We start from the raw sequence: 22,067 nt of genomic DNA on the forward strand, positions 1-22,067 counted from the left end.
TTTATCATACCAAAAAAATTATTAAAATTTATATAGAAGATATGTACAAAGTTTCATTTCAATTCAATATGTATAAATAAAATATACTGAAGTTAATTAGATTGTTTCACTTTCATACTCAATTATGAAATAATAGCCGGTGACATGAGACAGCTTCTGCATAAAATTGCCAGTCAACAATGTGTTAAATATATAGTATATTAAAATTCTAACTTTTACATTAGCTTCACTTTGGTTCTTACCAAATTGGATAACCTCAAACTTTGCTTTCCAATTCCTATCAAACTTTAGTTGCAGGAAATTCTCATGAAGAACTGCCTGAAGAATAGGCAATCCATCCATTACTATAGGTTCAGTAGTTCTCAATTTGTGTTCCATAGTCAAATAAATTTGGAAAAGGTCACAAAATATATCCCCCCTTAAAAGAGTGAACTTGAACATTACTCAAGGAAGAGTAAAAACTATCGAAACTGGTCTAACTCAGCTGTTTCAAACTTATTTGAGCTCAGAATCTCACTTTAAGTAATAAACTACTGATTTCTCATTTCTTAGGACACAGGTTGAAAAATACTGTTCTAGATATTTTTAAATGTTATGAATGGATCAAATTAAGTATTCAGAGCACTTATTGTTAGAGTTCTATTATTGCCCTTAATTAAAGAACACTGTTGTCCAAAATTCATTGTTTTCTGTAGGGGTATTTTTTTTTTTCAGATTTAATGTGTTTTATTGATTAAAATATTACATTTGTGCCAATTTCCCTTCCCTCTGCTCCCCTCCACCCAGTGGCCCCCCTCCCTCCAGTTGTCCCCCCCTTTTAGATTATGTCCATTAGTTGTGCATACAGTTCCTCCCAACCTCTCTCCGTCTATTCCATTCCCTCCTACCTTGATCCCCAATTCCTATATCATCTCCCTCCCTTTCCCCATTCCCCCTCCCTGTTGACCTCCCCCCAATATGCTTCCCGTACCCACAGTTTCTTTTCCACTCTCGTTGCCTATTTAGTTTGCCTTTGTTTCATCTCCCTAGCTTCTGTTTTTTTTTAAACCAGTCCCTTTAACATCTCATATAACAGTGGTTTGGATCTAATGAACTCTTTCAGTTTTATTTTGTCCTGGAAACACTTTCTCTGTCCTTCTATTCTGAATGACAATTTCGCTGGGTAGAGTATTCGTGGTTGTAGGTTTTGGATTTTCATTACTTTGAATATTTCTTGCCAGTCTCTTCTTGCCTGTAGGGTTTCCCTTGAGAAGTCAGCTGATAGTCTAATTGGGACCCCTTTGTACATAATTCTTTTCTTCTCTCTTGCTGCTTTTAAGATTCTCTCTTTATCTTTAATTTTTGACATTTTGATTATAATGTGTCTTGGAGAGGTTCTCCCTGGGTCCAGTCTCTTGGGAACTCTCCTTGCTTCCTGGACCTGCAAGTCTATTCCCTTCCCCAAGTCTGGGAAGTTCTCCTTTATTATATTTTCACTCAATTTTTCAAGTTCTAGTTCATCTTCCTCATTCTCTGGCAAACCAATGATTCTTATGTTGGGCCTTTTATAGCTGTCCCAGAGGTTTCTGATCCTCTCATTGTTGCTTCCCATTTCCTCTCGCTGCATTGGTTGACTGCTTGTTCCTTCTCCATATTCCAGTTTGTTGAAATGAACTCTGGATTTTATTTCCTTTCCTTCTGTCTCGTATGCGGTTTTGTTCCTTTCGTTATGAAAGTTTTTCGCTTCTTTCATATCTTTTTCCTGCTCTTTTGTGAATTCTGTAAGCCACCTGATAACAATGGCCCAGAACTGAGCCTCTGACAGGTTTCTTATCTGTTCATCTGTCAGGTTCTCTATCTGCTGTCTGGTGAGCTGCGCCACCAGGATTTCTATAGTTGTCTGCCTCATTTTGACAGATGCGTTTTGTTTTCTTGGGCTGGCTGTCGGGGGCAGTGCCTGTGTACGCATCACAAATCAGCGACCGGCCGGCGCCTGCCTGTCCGCGACCTATTTCGCAGCCCTGTGGTGCTTTCTTTGGGGGCGGGCGTCCAAGATGGATTCACACAGTTATTCAGCTAGGAGACCGGGATCCGTTCTCCCGCCCCCCTGGGTCTCACTGTTCAAGGCGATGCGGCGGCGGCCGCTCTCCCCAGCGCCGGAGTCGCGCACCAGCAGGGGCTTGGCCGCAGCTGGGATTCCTCGCTGCCCACCGCTCCAGGTGCGACCGCAAACAGCACTGCCCTCTTTAACTCTTACCTGCCCAAATGGCACCGCTGGTTTATAACTTCATATGTTGGACTTCCGTGTAGTTTTATTTTCTGGAATTTCTAGTTATCCTTTGTTTTGAAGTAGTTGTATTTCTCTCTAGTTGTAGAGGGAGACCTAGCGTGTCCGTCTAAGCCTCCATCTTGGCCAGAAGTCTTTCTCTTCGGGCTCCGGAGGTGGCCAGGGGGTAGAAAATTTTTTACTCCCTTATTCTATTCTTCTCCCCAGCCACATGCCCAATAAATCACCAAGTGCCTTCTCCCCAGCAACATACCCAGCAAAATACCAAGTGCCTCATTGTTCCCACCATTGCGCTCACGGTTACCCCAGACCCAACCCATTGTTCCTGCCGTTACCTCCAGACCCAACCCATTGTTCCCACCATTACCCCCAAGCCCAACCAATCACTAGGCACCCCGATACCCTGTTCCAGTCATCCTCTATCCCTCCCTTTAAAACCTTGTCAGCCTGTACGCCAGCTGCTCTTCTCTCCTTTGAGACAGCCTGGCAGGTTCCTCTTAATAAATCTTGCATCTCAGCTTCCTTAGTTTCAGTTTTTACTATTTCTAACAAAAATAACTAGAAATTCCAGAAAATAAAACTACACAGAAGCCCAACGTACGAAGTTATAAACCAGCAGTGCTCATCAGACAGGTAGGAAGAGCGGAAATCGGGCGGTGCTGTTTGCGGTCACACCAGGGACAGCGGCAGGGAGAGCAATCCCGGCTGCAGTCGACTCCTGGCAGCTCGCGACCCCAACGCTGGGAAAGGCAGCACCCGCATTGCCTCGGAGGGTGAGACCCAGAAGGGGGGAGGAGGGATCCAGGTCTCCCAGTGGAGAATAACAGCAGTAATCCATTTTGGACCCCTGCCCCCACATAAAGCGCCACAGCGATGTGAAAAATGTTGCGTATCACCACCGGGTCGCTGCGCAGTGACGACAAAGCACCGCAGTGCGGTGAAAAAGGTTGTGGATAGCAGCCGGTCACCACGTAGTGACAACAAAGTGCCAGAGTGCAGCGAAAAAGGTTGCGAATTGCAGCTGGTCTCCGGGTTGTGATGAGTACACGGCCTCCGCCCCCTATAGCCTGCTCAAGAAGCAAAGCAAAACACAAATCCCTCAAAATGAAGCAGACAACTATAGAAACCCTGATGACGTAGCTCACCAGGCAATAGATGAAGAATTTGACAGATGAACAAATAAGAAACCTTTCAGAGGCTTAATTCAGATCTATAGTCATTAGATGGCTTACAGAATTAACAAAAGATTGGAACAAGACGAGAAAGGATTGAAAGCCACTCATACTGAAAAGAACAAAAACACATACGAAACAAGTGGTGAGGAAATAAAATCCAGAGATCAGATCAACAAACCGGAACACAGGGAAGGAACAAACAGTCAACCAGTACGGAAAGAGAAAACAGAAAGCAAGGAAAGTGAGGTGAGGATCAGAAACCTCTGGTAAAGCTATAAGAGATCGAACATACGGATTATAGGATTGCCAGAGGGCGAAGAAGAAGAACTAGACATTGAAAAATTACGTGAAAAAGTAATAAAGCAGAACTTCCCGAACTTGGGGAAATAGACTTACAGGTCCAGGAAGCACAGAGAGTTCCAGAAAAACTGGACCCATGGAGAAACACTCCAAGACACATTATAATCAAAATGTCAAAAATTAAAGATAAAGAGAGAATCTTAAAAGCAGCAAGAGAGAAAAAGAGAATCATGTACAAAGGGGTCCCAATTAGACTATCAGCTGACTTCTCAAGGGAGACCCTGCAGGCAAGAAGGGACTGGCAAGAAAGATTCAAAGTAATGAAAATCCAAAACCTACAGCCACGAATACTCTATCCAGCGAAATTGTCATTCAGAATAGAAGGGCAGAGGAAGTGCTTCCAGGAAAAAATAAGCTGAAAGATCCAAACCACTATTATATGAGATATTAAAGGGACTGGTTTAGAGAAAGGAGTATCAAAACTATGAACATTAAAATGAAAATTGCATCACAAGAACCAACAACAGAAGCTAAGGAATTGAAACAAAGGCAAACTAAATAGGCAATGAGAGTGGAAAAAGAACTATAGGTATGGGGAACATACAGGGGGAAGGTCAGCAGGGAGGGGGAAGGGGGACAGGGAGGGAGATAGTACAGGAATTAAGAAGCATCGTAGGAGGGAATGGAATAGACAGGAAGAGGTTGAGAAGAACTATATGCACAACCAATGGACATGGACTAAAAGGGGGGGACAATTGGATGGAGGGGGGCCCCCAGGAGGAGGGGAGCAGAGGGAAGGGAAATTGGGACAACTGTAACAGTATAATCAATAAAATATATTTAAAATAAAAAATAAAAATAAATAAAAGGGTTTTCAGGGAAAAAAAAGTTGTTCAGTAACTGAATCAAATAATAGTTTTAAAATTTAAGTGTAAATTAAAATTATATAAATTTAAAATTCAGCTCCTTCATTATACTATTCACATTTCAAGTACTCAACAGTCACAAACGGCTAGTGGCTACCAAACTGGACAATGCAGGGCTAGATCGGAATAATAGTGGGAGCAATAAAGTGTGGTTTTGTGAAAATAAAGCATACTGTACTGTGGAAAATTATTTGTAAATAAAGTCTGTTTAATCAAGTACAGGAATCATTGTTTCCAGCTAGGCTGATGAGGGCCAGCTCCACAGCAAACAAGACACGGGAAACAAAACTTAAGCAGTCTGTGGGATGGGTCTTTGATGTCATCAAAGGACAGTGTCACAGAAGCAAGTGAAAGGTCAGAGGCATGGAGAGGGGAGAGCATGAGTCATGTTTTCAGAGAAAAGAACAATTTGATTTCTCTGGGTCATTGTGATTCTGATGGAAATGTGGGTAACTGGCCTTTTGTTAGCACTCAAGAAGGATCGCTGCTTCTTGATGGTATGACACATGCACTGGTGAATCAATAGGTGAGCAACAGGGCAACCTGACTCAGTTTGCACCTTGAGGAGCACACTCCCACATGGCTAGACTTGATGATCCCACATCTCAACCCTGTCCACCACCACCTGTTCCCCCCTGCCTGCTCTGCTGCACCCTCACACTGGGCTAATCTGAAGCAGCTGGTGGATGTAGCATACACCACGGCACCACCATCACCCCTCAGCAGCCACCATCCTGGGCCTGCAGGCCATGTAGAATCACCATCACAGCGTTCATGCACTTGTATCCTAGGAATTCTGACATTTCAACAGGGTGGCAGCAACTGACAAAGCAGGCAAGACCTCTGGATGAACAGGCTCAGACATTGTGATCCCCAAGCCTGTGCAAATGGAGTATGAAGCCCCCACCTACAAAGGTTTTAGGGTCTAGGGTTCTAAACCCTGGAACCAAGGTTGACTGTGCCCAAGGCACTTCATGTGCAGGCCCTGAAACTCCCATGCAGCAGCAATGGCCACTGCACTGTCCAGTGATTGGGGTGCCCCTCCAGTGACCATGCACACCCCTGCCCAGCCTCCCTGGTGAGTAGGTACCACAGCACAGGTGAGAGCACAGAGCAGCCACGGAACCAACAAAGCCACTGGCTCCAGACCCCACTGCACAGCCTCCTGGGAACCTCCTACATCAACACTTAACAGGGTGAAGGTTCTCAAGGTAGCACAGAGGGCACCCCCACCCCACCCTGGGGTCTGAAGCCTACAGGAAGCCAACTCCAGTCTGGCTATTCTGGAGCATTCAAGAAGCGATCACTCCACTGCCAACTTATGTCTTCAATTGTGTCCCGAAGCATCAGCATCCAGTCATCACTCTTCTTCATGGGGGTACATCGTGTCTCCTTTCTCTCCAGGGCTAAGATCTCCGAGGGAGTTTCTGGGGTCAGCCCAGCAGCCAGGACAACTTCTGGGAACTTGGCTGCAGAGGCTGGGGCCAGACAACACCTGGGAAGGCTGTGGGGGCAGAGCAGGTAGAGACAAGTGGGTGGGAAGCAACAGATGGAGGGGACAGGCACAGAAAGGCGGAGGGGAGGAGGGAGGAGAAGAAGGTTAGAGACAGTGTGGGGCACAGAGGAGAAAGAGAGAGACATGTTTGGTACCTTATACTTATCCCTATAATGACTGCTGAGCAAATTGCTTCTTGTTGGAGGCCCAGCTCAGCCACTACCTCTCATGTGGGATATCTATCATGAACCCTTCTCTGGGACCATGGTTCTTGGGGCACACAGAGCATCTATTATGTTCATTAAAGCCATCTGTTCACATTCCTGTCTCCCTTCTTGAGGAAGAAGAGAGTGCTTGAAAGCCAAAGGGCACCTCCTCCCAGTGACCCAGGTACCTATGGCCATACCTGGGTGGCTGCCTGTGCAACTTCAGGTAATGGTAGCTCACGGCCACGGCCGAGTGAGGACATAGCAAGTACTGGTTCTCTTTCCAGCAGCGGACCATGGTCTGGATGATGGTATCATCTGACACTGACTCAGTTGTCACTGCCAATGAAAGCTGACAAGTCCCAGAGCCAGAGGGGTGGGAATCAGATTTGGAGGAAAGCAGTGAAAAAGGTGAGTAAAACCCATTAAATAACATAGCCAGACCAACATGACACCCAAGGGAAATGTTCAGATTGAATGGCTTAGATTCAGCCAAGTCTCACATCTCCCAGTTGTCAAGCTGATTCACTCAACTTGAGGGAAGAATGCATTTGACTTTCAGATCAATAAACCTACTTAGGATTTGGCTCATGAATCAGCAAATACACAGTCTGGTTCAATAACCTCAAAACCACAGAAGGGTAAGAGCATTCAAACATTCCCAGTGCTTTGTCATTGGTGCGTCCTCTTTCTGTGAGTGTGAGACCCCTTCCTATCAGTTCCCATTGAGTTCATGCAGCAGCTCCTCTAGGAAACCCCCTCACTGTTCTCAGACCGTAAAACAGGTTACATCAAAGCAGCACAGACTCCAGAGGACAGAAAGTCCATTCTGCTCTGTGTGGATAGCTAAGCCCAGAGACTGTATCTAGTTTTGGGAACAACCCTTTAAGATGGACACTGACCACTCAAAATTATGTCATGTTAGACACAGTTAAAGGAACCAGGAAGAATTAGTGGGTAAATAAAGATCCTCTAAGTAGGGGAATGAGACTGACCCATTTTGCAAGCTTGGAGGAGCAGATTCTAGTTCAATGTAAAGAACTGTGTAATGATTACAGCTGATGTGAGGGAGTAAGGTCATGGTCCCTGGAGATATACACAGTCTGAATGACCACAAAATTAAACGCAACTTCATATAAAAAATTTTTTTTTGCATAACTGACCACCAGGTGGCATTAAAATGAAAGCAATCCCTCCCAACTAGATTCCTACCACTAAGGAGATAAAATTTCACCTCCTTAAAAAAAAAAACTAACAGGACAATGGTCTCTGCTCACAGTGGATGGACAAAGTGACTTCCAGTTGTTGCTATTACTGGAAATCAACAATAATAAAAATTAAAATATCAATAGTTAATATATCAAGCCCTATATCGCCTGGTAGTAATCAAAGTACTTCATGGTTATTATTTGACTTAAATCTTCAACAAGGCTGAGGTAGGCATTCTAATTATCCTCATTTTACAGATGAGGAAATTGAGGCACCAAGTTTAAAAAACCGGTCCAAGGTCTCACAGCTGGCTTGGAGTTGAGCCCCATATGACTCTAAACCAGTACTCTCTACTTCCTTTCCTCATTCAATAAAGTGACTGCAAAATTCCAGGTTCATATCAGGTGCTCAAGAAACAGGTGTCTCCATCACTTGAACAGATTCTCAAACCCAAAATCTGGTTGTGTCTTGGAGCTACACCCTTTCTTTCTCTATGGTGTGCGAGTGGTGACTGACCTTGCTTTGCAGTTCCTTAGGTAGACTCACACTTTGGGTCCTTTCAAACTGCTCCATGAGGGCTCTTGTCACCTGGCTGTTGCAGTCAGATAGCAGCCAGAAAATCCTCTCCATGTTGTAGGGCACCTGCACAGAAAGGCAGGAGCTGGTGCCAGGGGGCACTCTGATCTCAGCCCTTGTTTAAACCCACCCAACCACCACCTGACCAGAACTCCATGCCTCCCCATAGGTCCCACCTGAATGTCCATAGCTGATGCCAAGGTTGGTTTGATGGTCTCAGACAGAGAGAAGTCTCCTTGCTGGACAGTCCTATGGATGATATCATTGCAGTTCACTGCCGCAACCAGGTGGATGGGCAGGCCCATCTTCTGAGCAATGCACCCGGCTTAAGATGAGAGAGGAGAACAATGGTTTCTTAGGCGTGACATTAAAAGCACAGACAAAAGAAAAAAAACAAAACAGATAAATTGGACTTCATGAAAATTTAAAAGCTTCTGTGTTTTTGAAGCTTTTGTGCTGCAAAGGACACTAACAAGAAAATAAAAAAGCAACCCACAGAATGGGAAAAACTATCTGCCAATCATGCATCTGATAAAAGACTTCTATCCAGAATATATAAAGAACTCTTACAACCTGACAATAAAAATATAAATAATCCAATTTAAAAATAGGCAATGGACTTAAATAGATATTTCTCCAAAGATATACAAATGGCAAATGAATACATGAAATGTTACTTAACATCATTAGTCATCAAGAAAATACAAACCAACTACAATGACATATAACGTCATACCCACTAGGATGGTTAGAATAAAATAGACAGATAATACCATGTCTTAGTCAGGGTGTGAATTGATTGGACTCCTCATACACTATTGGTGGGAATGTAAAATGGTGCAGCCACTTAGGAAAACAATCTGGCAGTTTTTCAAAAAGTTAAGCATTGAGTTAGCATGTGATCCAGAAATTCACTCTTAGGTATATACACCCAAGATAATTAAAAACAGGTTCACACGAAAACCTATACACAAATGTTCAGAGCAGCATTATTCATAATAGCTAAAAATGGAAATAATCCAAATGTCTATTAATTGATAAAGGGATAAACAAATTGTGGTCTATCCATACAATGGAATATTATTAGACATAAAAAGGAATGAAGTACTGATGTAACAACACAGATGAATCTTGGAAACATTATACTGAGTGGAAGAAGCTAGACACCAAAGGCCACATATTGTATGATTCCATTTATATAAAATTTGCAGAATAGGCAAATCTATAAAGACAGAATAGATTAATGGTTGCCTAGAGCTGCGGGAATGAGGGGATGCAGGGGGATTGCTAGTGAGAACAGGTTTTCTTTTTAGGGTGATAAAAATGCTCTAAAGTTGATTGTGGTGATGATTGTATAAATCTTTGAATATACTAAAAACTACTGAGTTATGTACTTTAAATTGGTGAGTTGTACGGTTAATCAAATAGCAATTAGCTGCTACCAAAAACAGAGAAGGGAAGAGGAGGAAGAGAATGTCACCATGTCCTGCCCCATCAGGCTTGCTACCATTTGCAGAAGAGAAAATAGAGGTCCTTGGAAGTTTAAATGATCCATCCAAAGCCTGCTAAGTGGCAGAGTGGAGATTTGAATGAGGTCTAAGGCCAGACACATGCACTGGTCCTCTGACTCAGCCTCCTAGAACAGCACCTTCAGATTGCATCTTCTGGAGATGAACCCAGGTATGACTAAGCTGCAGCCCCTGGCTCCACCTAACACAGCTCTTGTGTTTATGGGACAAACAAGGAGCTCCTCACCTGAGAGGTGGAGAAGCCCAGAACAGTAACAGAGTTTAGGAAGGTATTAGACAGGGTGGGCAAAGTAGGTTTACAGTTGTAAGTCTGTGAAAATTTATTCTTGCATTACTATTTATTAATTATTGCCTTATTTAGTTGTATTACAACTGTCAACTTACTTTTGCCCACCCCATATACTTTCATGCTTTATCTCTGGTGAGTAGTTAAGAGAAGTTAGGAAAACCACACCACCCCAATATCAGTCTTAATTTTGCAAAGCACTTTCATATTCTTATTTCATTTGATCCTCATGAAAATGTCATGGTAGCTTTATTGAAAGAGGAGAAATGGAGGCTCAGGAGGATCAAGGGGCTTAAGGTCAAACAGCTAGTTTCTGATGGAGCAAGGAGAGTTAGAAACCCCCTCTGCACTGTGGTAGGCACAGGGACACGTGCAGGCTGCACATGTCTAGGTGGCATCATTCACTGAGGGTGAGGCAAATGTAGAGCATGGTGGGCTTCACCCCGTGGGTGATAAAGAAGGCAGAGTCATCTTTGCCTAACTGTGGAAGGACTCAGGAAGACTCCTGACCACGGAGATGCCTGCATGGTTTCACCTAAGACACAGGGGCAGGTCAACTAACTTCCCTGTGCCTCAGTTTCCTCATTCTAAAATGGAAATAATAGTATTGTCCTTCTCATAGGACATGTGAGAATTAAATGAGTTAATACAGAAAAGCACTTAGAGCAATGCCTGCTGTATAGGTAGTGCTTAATAAATGTTAATTATTATAGAAAATGATTGTAATATCATGCAGCTGTACAAAGGTCATACACAAACAAAATAATCTTATCTGCACCTCGAAGTGGTCCCGAGAGCTATGATAAGTGACCCACTGCCGCTTTTACACCTGAGGGCCTATTCTGCTGGTGGAGGCTGGAACGGGACAAGGCCTGACATCCATAGCTTCTTCCACTGCCAAGGCCTCGGACATGTTTCTGCCCGCTGAGCTGCTGCCCTCATCACAGGCAGCTGGTTGAGGTTAGGAGTGACGTCCATATTTCTGGAAGAGGGCACTGCCAGCCAAGCACAGTGGCTGAACCTTGACCTCATCTCTCCACACTCTGCCAAGCTAGGGCATCAGGTCAGCTGGCCAGAGGATGTCTCACCCTGCAGCAAGAGGCCAGATGTCCCCCCCAAAGTATTAGGGGGAAGTTTTTTGGGAGCTTCTTCTGTATAGTTTCCCAACACATTCAGAGCTACAACTCAATCTTTCTCCTCACAGTTGCAGGCAAGGGGCAGCTGAAAGAACTAGGGCCACAGATGTTTTTCTGGAAATCCCATTTCTGCTCAGGGGTCTCCTTACCTGCAAGGTTACCAGCAGCCCCTGTTGGCACAACCACCTCCACAGGGGGCAGAGGGTGCATATCTAGGGATGGCATACACCGGAAGTAAGCGAAGAAGTAGTGAGCAATTTGCATGAGGACCCGGGACCAGTTGATTGAATTCAGGCTCATCAGATTGTGCTTCTTGACAAAAGCCACATCTGCAAATACAGCCTTGATTGGCTCATCAAGTTCATCGCTGTTTCCCTCCACTGTCAGGAGAGAGAGAAGAGGGCAGCTATTGGGTGCACAAAGCTCCCCAGGCAGTCAGCACTTCCCACAACATGGCCCTCCAGGCCAAGCCTATCCAGCACGGATTTTGGCTCGGCCTTCGTTTCTTTCCCTGATGTATCTTGGCCTGGCTTTCTACACTCAAAATTAAACTCTTCAAGGATAGAAACCATGTCTCATATTCTTGCGGTCATGTTTCTGATATTTTTACCATTATATAAAATAAGATATAAAGTGCCAACCTTCTGGGATACTGGGAAAAGAGTTTCTATCGCTACTCCATGCCTACCACCCTGACTCTCTGAGAAGAAGAAAAAATGGTTTGTCAGGTAGTGGGATAACAAGAGGCTGATCCTTTACTCCACGGTCCTCTATCAGGAGTTACAGGAGGAAGAGTCACTGTTCTATGTGCTCTACCATTCTTCCCTCATTTAGATCACAAGGGTGGAGGTTCTGTTCTCTGCTCCAACGTGATGGGTAAGCTAGCACAGGAAGAATATCTCCCCCCTGAGCTACTATACACATAGTTTAATTAACAGATGAATTGGGTAAATTTGTGAGTGAATCGGCTACTAGTCCAAGCTGCATCCTCTAACCCAGCTCAATCAGCAATTAAGCCAATATTGATCTCGTATCTGAAATCTGGATTTATTTCTCCCTTAGCTCCTAACTTGAAGGACAGCCTGGTAAGATTTATTGGGAGAAGTGCCACAGTACACATTGAGATTATTATCCATTCTACCTCCACCACTGTGCAACAGCAATGCAGTCTGAGGGATGACTCTAGAACCATGCCAAAGGGAATGTTTGCTGTGGTTTCAGAAAAAGTCACTGCTTTTAAAAGAAAACCACAGGAGGAGAGAGACTTGGTTATCTCAAGTAACCATCGAAGGCCACAAGAAGAATGGGCTGCAGGATTGGGGAAAGCAGAACAGGGAATGCAAAGAACCTAGGTTCCTGAAGGTACTGCTGAGTCATTGAATCAACCAATCAGCAGACCACTCCACCTCTGGACTTTCAGTTATATAACCTGGAAAGTATTCTCAGTTAAGCTGGTTGGATTTTCTGTTACTTCCAGCCAAAACCATCCCAAATAATATATAACTAGCATGTGCTGATTATTCTGTGCTTAAGAAGAACCACACATGTAATAATAGAAATTAATGACTTATAAAACAGTATCTAACACATAACAATCCAGGTGACCCACCCCTACTCCCTGAGCTAACCAGCCTAAGAGAAAATACATATTCACTGTTCCTGAACTAACACACATCCTCCTGGAAACCAAATCAGAAAATTCTAGAAAGGAAAGGAAGAACTTGGACAGTGATGTCTAGAACCAAAAAACTAATTTAAATTCTGCTGCTTTATTTTCTTAAAGCTCAGAACATGTACAAAACAGAAATGCCCTTTGGTCTCAGCAGTAACACATTTCTGACAAACTGCACTCATCACCATGCGCTTTTCTGCCATTATTCTGCAAATGGACACCATTTTCCAACTCATGGTCAGGAATGCAGCTTTCATGCACACCCTCAGGTAAAAGTCTTTCAATATCTGTACAAAGTGAGGGGGTGTAGGTGGCAGGACAGAGGTACAAAAAGCTACCATTCATTGCTTCTATTCTAGGAAAAGATGGTCCTAGTTCTACAACTAACAATTTTGGAGCTTGGGGTATAACAGTGACCCTCAGGAACTTGAATCTTGAATCTTGTGCATGAAAACCTTGCAATGACTGCAGGAAAATGCAGTCAAACACAGGCAATTAACAAGACTAATATATAAGGTTTTACAACACCTACATTAGCTAAATCATGAATGTGTATGAGCTTGCTAAAGAAAAAGCACAGATGACTTTTTCCTTGATCTTCAACAAACAGACAAAGGATATTCATGTTATTCTCATAGGTAAGGTTTGTTTTCACTGCATTTTTGCTCCTCAACAACTTGGTGTCACATAAAAACGGCCTTTATAAGATTATAGCAGGAGGCCAGGCCAGCTATAGAAAGAATGTCTTCTACCACATTTGCTGTCCTCATAGATATGTGACCAAACCAAGCCAGGATGTCTGGATAGCCTGCTCAAGGCCACAGTGTATAAAATCTCACCTAGACCCTTACCTTGGAGCTACTTGGAGTCTTGTAGGAGAGATAAAAACAAAAACTCACCCCCTCTTTCTTCACTCTTAAATCTCCACAAAGATTAAATTCATTTGGAATAAATGGCCTGACATTAAAGGAGATGATTTTCTGCCTTTCCCAAAATGCTATGATTCGTGATGTGGCCCAAGAAAGGTGTCACCAGTGATGAGTCTGCTGAGGAGCTTCTTACTTTCAATACTTAGACCTGCTAATTAAGTTCATGGCTTAGTTATTTCCATACTATAAGGAAGGACATGAGCTGTCAACCTGTAATGACACATTCTTTTAAAATAATTTTGTAACACATTCTTGCCCTCTAAACTTCAATGCCCTGGGGGGAAAAAAAACTCAGGTCACTTAGCTCAGGGTATGGATCTGGGTTACTGCACATATACATGACACTGGCAGGTTGAACTGAATGGGAGTGGTGTTCTTTGGGGCATGCTTCTAAACTTGCGCTTCCTAGTTTGTACTGTCATTATTGGTTTATGCATCTGTCACCTCTAAAAGTTTATAGGACTGTGTAGCCAAGAACCTGCCCAAAGCTAAGCCAAGGCATATTATCAATCTGAAAATATGGCTGTTTAAGAAAGAGAGGAAAGGAGGAAGAGGATGAGGAGGGACAGTCAGCTAGTCAATAACCTGTTTTGTCCCAGCCCATCTTCTCTAACAGGCCACGCTGTCCCTGGAGCCTCTGTCCCAGTACTCACCTGCGAACACATGGACGTTCTCCTTCAGCACTGTGGTCATCTGGAGCTCCTGGATCTTTGTACAGTGACCCTTGGGCAGGAGAACAATGATGTCCACATTCTTTGTACCTTGAACACTCTCAATGGCAGCACTCCCTGTGTCCCCAGAAGTCCCTGGATGGGAAGAAAACAGAACCACCCCTTTAGAACCAGGGAGATATAAAAGGCAAAAAATGGTCCCTAAAAGTACTGTTGCCAAATCAGGCAATATCTAGTATGAAATATTTGGAGGGTAGGAACCTAGTACTTAAAATGGGTCCATGAACCACCAAGAGACCCATGGATAGAATTCATGGCATCTGTGAATTTGGTACCACATGGTTTTATATATTTTATATATTTTTTAAAATTTTGAGAAGATTCTGTAGCCTCCACCAGACTGTCAAAGGGGACCGTGGCACGAGAAAAGGTTAAGAACCCTGCTCTAGAAGAACCAGGATCACATTCCCTGAGAGACATCAGCAGAGAATCTGCTGTGGGTGAACACAGGAAAGTTGGGGCACTCAGGGGTTCCAGTGCTCGCTCCTATGATACCCACCTACAACCACTGTGACGTGCTTCTTCCTCTTCTCCAGGAAGTATTGCAGGAGCTGTGCTGTGCAGCACAGGGACAGGTCCTTAAATGCATATGTGACCCCATGCCACAGCTCCAACACATTCAGCCCATTCCTCAGCCTGGACAAATGGACCACTTCTCTGTGGCGGAATCTGCTGAAGGCTTGGTGGATCAGATCTGTGGGCACAGCAGGTGAAAGGCGTTATTTGTCTCCCCTCCCGTTCTCTGTCAGTCTCTTCACACTTTCGAAATTGAAGTTTTTATCTCTTTTACAGGATAGAAAGAGCAGAAATTTTTATCCTAAATACCTACATGAATATAATTGTATAATTTTATAGAAAGTCTGGAAAGACATACACCAACTGTTGATAGAGTCTTCATTGTGATTCCCTGAGAAAGCAGAAATGGTACTAAGACTTTCACTTTTTTATTTTATAAACATCTTTATCATTTAGATTTCTTGTGAGCATACATTCCAATAAAGGATCCAATTAAAGTTATGTGACAAACAAATCAATGTCTCATCTCTTCTAATTTTTCTTCGTAAGACAGAATATTGTTTGTTCGTTGCATCTCACACCTATGATGCCGGAACCTTTGGAGGGTTTGCATACAACCCTACCCGAGGCGGGGCAGTCTAGAACAACACTGCTCAAACTTTAATTGGCAAACTAAACCCCTGGGTCTTAAAATGCAGACTGTGGTTCAGTAGGTCTGAGGGAATCTGAGAATGCTAATGAGTGTCCGGGTAATGCCATCAGTGCTGGTCATCAGACCACATTTTGAATGGTCCTCTTCCCCTCCCAGCCCCAAACTCTCACCATTACATTATGGATATCAAATATCGAGTCCTTAGAACAGCAGCACTGGCTCAGCTGGACACTTGCTAGGAATGCAAGTTTCTCAGACTCACTCCAGACCTGCTCAACCAGAGTCTGCATTTTAATGAGATCTCTGAGGAGAATCCATGTGCACATGTTAGTTTGAGACTAGCAGGTCCAGGACACTCAAAATCCCTTCTGGAATCACCAATCAAAAAAATAAAATAGCAATCTGAGAGTCTGTGTACCTTATATGCAGGAAGGAAAAATCCCAACATGTAAGCTACTAGTCTTGAAAGGTGCTTTAAGAATAAACTAAAACAGCCCTGGCCAGGTGGCTCAGTTGGTTGGAGCGGCATCCTTTACACCAAAGGGTTGCAGGTTTGATTCCCAGTCAGAGCACATGCCTAGGTTGCAGGTTCAATCCCAAGTTGGGGTATGTATGGGGGGCAACCAATGTTTCTCTCTCACATCAATGTCTATCTCTCTGTCTCTCTGTCTCTCTCTCTCTGTCTCTCTCTCGCTCTAAAATCAATAAATATATCCTTGGGCAAAGATTTAAATAAATAAATAAATAAATAAAATTTCTCTGCAGATCATTTTGGCTGGTGGGAGGAGGTGGAATAGATTAACTCTTTTGGGATATTTCCAGTTCTGGAATTCTAGCATTTGAAAAAAAAAACACTAAATTTTAAGAAATGTGACCAAAGATCTCCTAGGAAGGAAGTGACAGATTTTCAGCTTCGTGGGGGCTGCGCTGGCAGGGGTAGGAAAGTGGCATTGGGATGGGTGCTCACCATTTAAGTCATCTCTGAGAATGAGCTCAGGACCAATGAAGAGGGCGCACAGCTCCATCACCAGGCCAGGGTAGGAGAGTGCACTCCACTGACACAGGGTCTCCCTGCTCAGTTGGGGGAGCTTCTCAGGCATGTAGAGGCCCCCATCAGGTGCATAGCCAGAAAACAGGGCCCCCTCAAAGTCAACGCATGGGGCCATCCCCCTGGTGCTGATGTACCGCATGATCCTGGAGCCTGCAGAGTGGACAGTCCAGAGATACCTGGTCTCTTTCTCTAGCACCCCATGGGCAAAGCTGAAGTATACACAGCTCACTCAGCTAGCTCTTGGATCACCACTCATTGCGGTGAGTGTCCCAGACCAGAATACTGGAGCCCTCCTGCCTCAAGTCTCACTCCAGCTTCATTTGGGACTAGGCAAGTCATGAACCATCTGGTCAAAATGAGGCAATCCCACTGACTTCCCACCTTGGGAGAGGGGGTACCAGAGTATGCCAGGAAAGACAGCTTGGTCCTCACTGGCAAGGAAGGCCTTGGGTGGGGAAAGATGATAATGAAATGAAAGTAACTGTCATTTTGATAATCCTTTGGATAAGGAGAAGGTCACCACTCTTGGTCACATACCCTTTAGAGAAGTTTGTGCCACTTCTGCTGAAAAATCACCAATTCCAATGGATATTTAGCCATGTGGCCTATAACCTAGTGGTTCTCAACTCTGGAAGTTCATTAGAATCAAACTGGGAGCTTAAAAAAAATATTTCTACCTTGGACTCTACCTGGGTCAATTAATTTAGAATCTCTAAATGAGAGGCTCCTGCTTTGAGGCTAATGGGCAGCCAGGGTTAAGAATAGGGTGACTAGCTCATCCCAGTCTTCCCAGTCTTATGTTCCAGGTAACTCATTAGTACCAGGCAAATTAGAACAGTGAGTCATCTTAGTTGAAAACCAGTGCCCTATCTCAGCCTAATCCTAGAAGAGAAATTAGAAGTGCTGAGATGCTCCCCTCAATATACGTTAGCTATGATGACTGGCCTGTGTGTACCCAGAGGCCTCTGCTTGGGGCAGACTGGAGGCTGACCCAGGGATCTTCAGGGCTAATTTGGGTCACATTGCCACAGTAGCTGAACTTCCAGGAACCAGGAACACATCAAGAAGCTGGGCTTGAGTTCTGGATATCTTTCTCTGGGTCATAACTATAAATTCAGGGACCCTGATTTTAAAGCCCCATAGCACCTCTGGGGATGAATTTGACCAGGTATACAATAGCTCTCAGGACCAGCCTGGACTCATTTCTATGCCAGGGCCAGAGCAGAATGGAACCCTGTGGGCAAAATCATGAGAAGCTTCCCATCTATAAGAAAAGGTATGAGCTAGCCACCTGAAGGACTCTAGTTTTCTAGACTGTGGATGATGTCTCTGGGCCCTGTGCCAGTCCTACAAGGGCTGCCAGGTGCCACCCCCTGCCTTCAAATACAAATGAATCCAGCTTAGAGAGAGACAAGTACAATTATCCAAATAATGAATATTCTGAAAGTGAAAGTGGGTACTATTAATAATTATGCCGAGGTCTAAGTCCGAACTGTCTCAGGCAAACTGGGACATATAGTACAGGGATGCATGTCAAAGAAATGAAATTGGGGTAACCCCAAAAGTCAACTGCAGCAGGGAAGCAAAGCAAGCACAGTATGTCACAAAACAGAACCAGGGTAGGGAGACTGGGGTCCAGCAACACCTTTGATAAGGGAAAGAATTTCTGTAATTCTGAGGCAAGTTCAGTCAATGCCAACTGCTCAAGGCCCTGGGGTAACAAGGAGATCCTTCCTGGACACTTCATAGGACGAGACTAAAGGAAAGGAGGCAATTGAACTGCCAAAGCAGCTGTCACAGGCCAGGGGCAGGGGCAGGAAGGGTTATAAGGACAGACAGAAAGGATCTGTGAAAGGCCTTTCCCTGGATCGCTTGGACTACATCACACCTGGGCCACCGGGCTCTGCATTTTTTGAAGAATGCGGACAAACACCCAGGAACAAAGGAGAGAGCCTGACAACAGGCTCTGCACACGTCAGTGTCAAGAAATGGACTGATGAGCACGCAGGTGATGACCTTTGCCTGGGAAAGACTACTCTTGCTCTGTCCAGTGACCCCAGGGGCCAGCACTCTGGGGCCAGTAGGGCAAAGCTATAGAGAATACACATCATTGGGTTCAATGTAAGATAAACCAAACACAGAAGCCCAGAAGTAGAAGTAGCTGCCACAGAAGGTGATGAAGTTGAGGAAGAAAATGAAGAAATTTTGTTGGACTGTTGTATGGAGACTCCAAGCACACAATCTGATGGGGACTAGACTAAGTGACCTCTGAAATATAAGATTTTATAATTTACCCTTGTGGTTCTTTCCGCATCCTATTCTAGAGTGGAGATGAGTCAGAAACACTGACCAGTAAGCTGATGAGTAACACGGGAAGCAGGAGACTGCCTGTTCTATGGGAACCTTTTGAGGAAGGGCTCCTCTGAGAGGTGGAGAGATTTTTCTGTGAGGGGGTGGGGCAGGGTGGAGACTTAGATCCCAGCAGCAAAACCGTTGACCACTGTGGGCAGATCATAGGCTGTGTCCCTTGGGGTGGAGGGCCCTGCAGGACCCACACATGCATCTGCCTCTTTAGGGTCACTGTTCACTCGTCCTCTGTCTAGCCAGGCCCTGAGCCAGGAGGGTTCTGAACAGGTGTTCAGGATAGGGCTACACTCCCAGCCTCAGAAAACACCGCAGAAACCCTGCCCTGGGGGCAAAGCATAGCAAGGCCTCAACCCTCCTAGGTCCCAAAAAGTTGCAGTGCCTGAATCAAAGGTTAGTTACAGAATGGGGCAGGAGCCGACACAGTTCTGCTGAAATCAGGGTTGAAAGAAGTTCAAGAGATTAGAAATACCGATAAACCGACTTTCCTAGGACGATGCGCAATCCGCAAGGAGGAACACAAGGAGGAAGGCAAGGAGGGCACCCAAGCGTAGGAGAACTAGGCCGCTGGGGTGCCGGCTGGCTGGAGTAGGGCGGTGTGGTCTCTGCCGCTAGCGGGGACCCCCGATCGCGCCCGGAACGGTGGTGGCCCGGACCTGCAGGCAGAGTACCGTCGGCCAGGACTGCGAGCGGTTCCCGGCCCACGGTGTGGAGGTCGCGGGGCGGCCCAGTTCCCGAAGAGTGCAGGGCACAGGCTTCCGGCTGAAGGACAAGAAGGGGGGCAGGGGCGGAGGAGCGAGCTGAGGGCGGAGGAAAGGGGGGGCGGGGAGAGGAGGAGGGAGCTAAGGGCAATGATAATTGAGAGTACAACCATTTATTCCTCACTTCGCATGCCTATAAGGCACTTGCTACGTGCTTTATTCAGTCTCAATCTTCATTACAGCCTTTGAAGCACTATATAATCTCATTTTTTCACATTAGAAAACTGAAGGGAAGGTGGAAAGAAAAAAGATCCTTGTCTTTCGGTTCATCCTCTCAACTGCAAGATCAGCCACCTGACGAACTCCTTGTTTCTGACAGTGGGGCTAGTGAGTCAGGCGTTCAGAACCCAGGGGACACACGACACCCTTTTAGCTTAAAAATTCTTTGTAGGAAAACAGTCTTCATTAAGCATATATTTGTTCTACGGTAAATTGGCTCATTTTATTTTATTTTATTTTATTTTATTTTCACCTGAGGATTTTAGAGAAAGGAGAAAGGGAGGGGGGGAGAGAGAGAGAGAGGAGAGAAGCATGGATTGGTTGCCTCTTGTATGTGCCCCACCAAGGATCGAACCCACAACCTAGACATGTGCCCTGACTGGAAATTGAACTCGCAACCTTCCAGTTTATGGGACGACACTCCAACCAACTGAGCCAAACTAGCCAGGGTTCCCCAATTTATTTTAAAGAAAAATAGGCAAGATACCTAAAAAATATCTTCAAGATATGCCCAGGTACCCCTGGATTCACATTCATGCTCCTGGATCCTGACCCACTTAAGTAGCAAAGTTTGAGAAGCTAGACAGGACAGATGCTGTCTAAGGTTTAGTTTTGCCTCTGGGCTAGGCCTTTTCACTATAGCAGGCCCAGCTGGGCCTTATGGGAGTGTGGGCATGGATGGCTGCCCTTTGTCTCTTTTCCTTTCTTCCTGTATATTACTTTCTCTGCTCACTCAAGTTACCTGCTCTCCAAACTTTGGCCCACACTTAGTGTCCATTTGACATAGTGACACAAGCCCATGCACTTACCATTGAATGACTCCAGGTTGGGTAGTCCTCAGATTCCAGAGAGAGTATGACTGGTCACTGCTCAGCTAATGGATTGTAGTCATGGAAGATACACAGAAGCCCAGGTGGTCCATTCCATTCCCAGAAAGGGATATAGGCCAACTAGAGACTCTCAAAGAGTGTCCACCCCGGCATCAGGTGTACTTAATCACTCAAAGGCCAGGGAAACTGAGGCTCCCATCCAAAACAGCAGTGTTTTTTTACAGTGCTCATAAACATCCAGGGTGGAGTCTCAAAATGAATTGCAAGGACAAGGGTACCTTCCACAGAGCTGTCCCCCCAGGCCCCTTGACAGACTCACAGAGACCTGCAGGTCTTCACGATTCTATGAGCAGGAGAAGAGGCCAGAAGCTCTTCTGTGAATCGTACTCTAACTCCCTGAGAAAGGATAGGAGCAAAAGGCTCAGGGAACAAGAGCTTCAGTTCACTGGGAATCCCTGCGCAGTACTCTCAGAAGATGCAGCTACAGAAAATAAAAACTGCATGGCCCACAAGGAAAACAGAATTATGAGTCCCAAGAAAGAGCAGTGGGAATGTATAGTTCTCTGACACTCCTACATGGATCAATATCTAGTTTTTATAAGATTAAAAACTGCTTTTAGCTATTTATTTTGCTCTTTGCCTTCATGGATCAGAGTGCTTAGCTGTCTGTGACTTTAAAGCCAGCAATCTTCAAATCAGAGCCCTGTGTCCTCATAGTGCTGTCCATGCAAGGCCCTCATAAGGGAGGCTTCTGCGGGACTGGGTGCACAGAGGATTCACAGGGTCTCCGTGCGCTGGGATGTAGGAGTTAGGAACCAGAGCCCTCTCTGAAGATGCAATAGCATACAGGGCCTGCACTGCTGGAGTAGAAAGTGACCTGCCATAAGTCCTCTGCCCGTCTGTGCAGGCCACAGGCCAGAACTGAGGCTTTTCCTTGAGTCCAAGCTGGCAAGGACTGCAAGGCAGCGGGGACAGCAGACAATGCTCAGAGTTACGACACGCTTGGCCTCTCTGGGCAGTTGGTCCTTCTAAACTGACTATCAATCATTTCATTTACTGTGTATGGTGGTTGTTTGAAGAGATGGGGTAATATTTAAGCTCAAGTACTCTGAGTCACCCTCAGATCGCTGAGTTCTTGACTCTCTAAGTAAGGGTTTCTAATAAATAGTCTCAAATTAATTATCAAGCAAAAACCGACTGGCATAATGCCACTGCCTTTTTTTATTTTTTATTTTTTT

The 22,067-nt window shown here is 44.8% G+C and overlaps 1 protein-coding gene across 4 annotated transcripts; it reads right to left on the bottom strand.

The window, feature by feature from the left end:
- Positions 1–4,854: 4,854 nt before the first annotated feature.
- Positions 4,855–19,791, bottom strand: THNSL2 (threonine synthase like 2). 4 transcript variants are annotated; one of them, XM_090269929.1, is made up of 9 exons: positions 19,676–19,791; positions 16,572–16,805; positions 14,936–15,130; positions 14,359–14,511; positions 11,254–11,484; positions 8,330–8,478; positions 8,094–8,219; positions 6,569–6,720; positions 4,855–6,171 (listed from the first exon to the last, which is right to left on the bottom strand). In XM_090269929.1, exons 2-9 carry the CDS (start codon positions 16,792–16,794, stop codon positions 5,946–5,948), a joined length of 1,455 nt encoding a protein of 484 aa, XP_090126055.1. In that variant the 5' UTR covers positions 16,795–16,805; positions 19,676–19,791; the 3' UTR covers positions 4,855–5,945. The 4 variants fall into 4 exon arrangements, with proteins under 4 accessions (XP_090126055.1, XP_090126052.1, XP_090126053.1 ...); XM_090269926.1 differs by having other exon boundaries at positions 19,492–19,744; XM_090269927.1 differs by lacking the exon at positions 11,254–11,484 and having other exon boundaries at positions 19,492–19,744.
- Positions 19,792–22,067: the final 2,276 nt, after the last annotated feature.

Source organism: Furipterus horrens, unplaced genomic scaffold, assembly GCF_987537825.1.
Source record: "Furipterus horrens unplaced genomic scaffold, mFurHor1.1.pri manual_scaffold_3, whole genome shotgun sequence".
Classification (NCBI taxonomy): Eukaryota; Metazoa; Chordata; class Mammalia; order Chiroptera; family Furipteridae; genus Furipterus; species Furipterus horrens.

Excerpts from the sequence above, each read along its gene's own strand:
- THNSL2 (XM_090269929.1), bottom strand. The coding sequence starts at position 16,794 with ATGCGGTACATCAGCACCAGGGGGATGGCCCCATGCGTTGACTTTGAG. Across the intron at positions 15,131-16,571 it reads TCTCAGAGATGACTTAAATG|ATCTGATCCACCAAGCCTTC; the intron begins GTGAGCACCCAT and ends CTGTGCCCACAG. Across the intron at positions 11,485-14,358 it reads GAACGTCCATGTGTTCGCAG|TGGAGGGAAACAGCGATGAA; the intron begins GTGAGTACTGGG and ends CTCTCCTGACAG.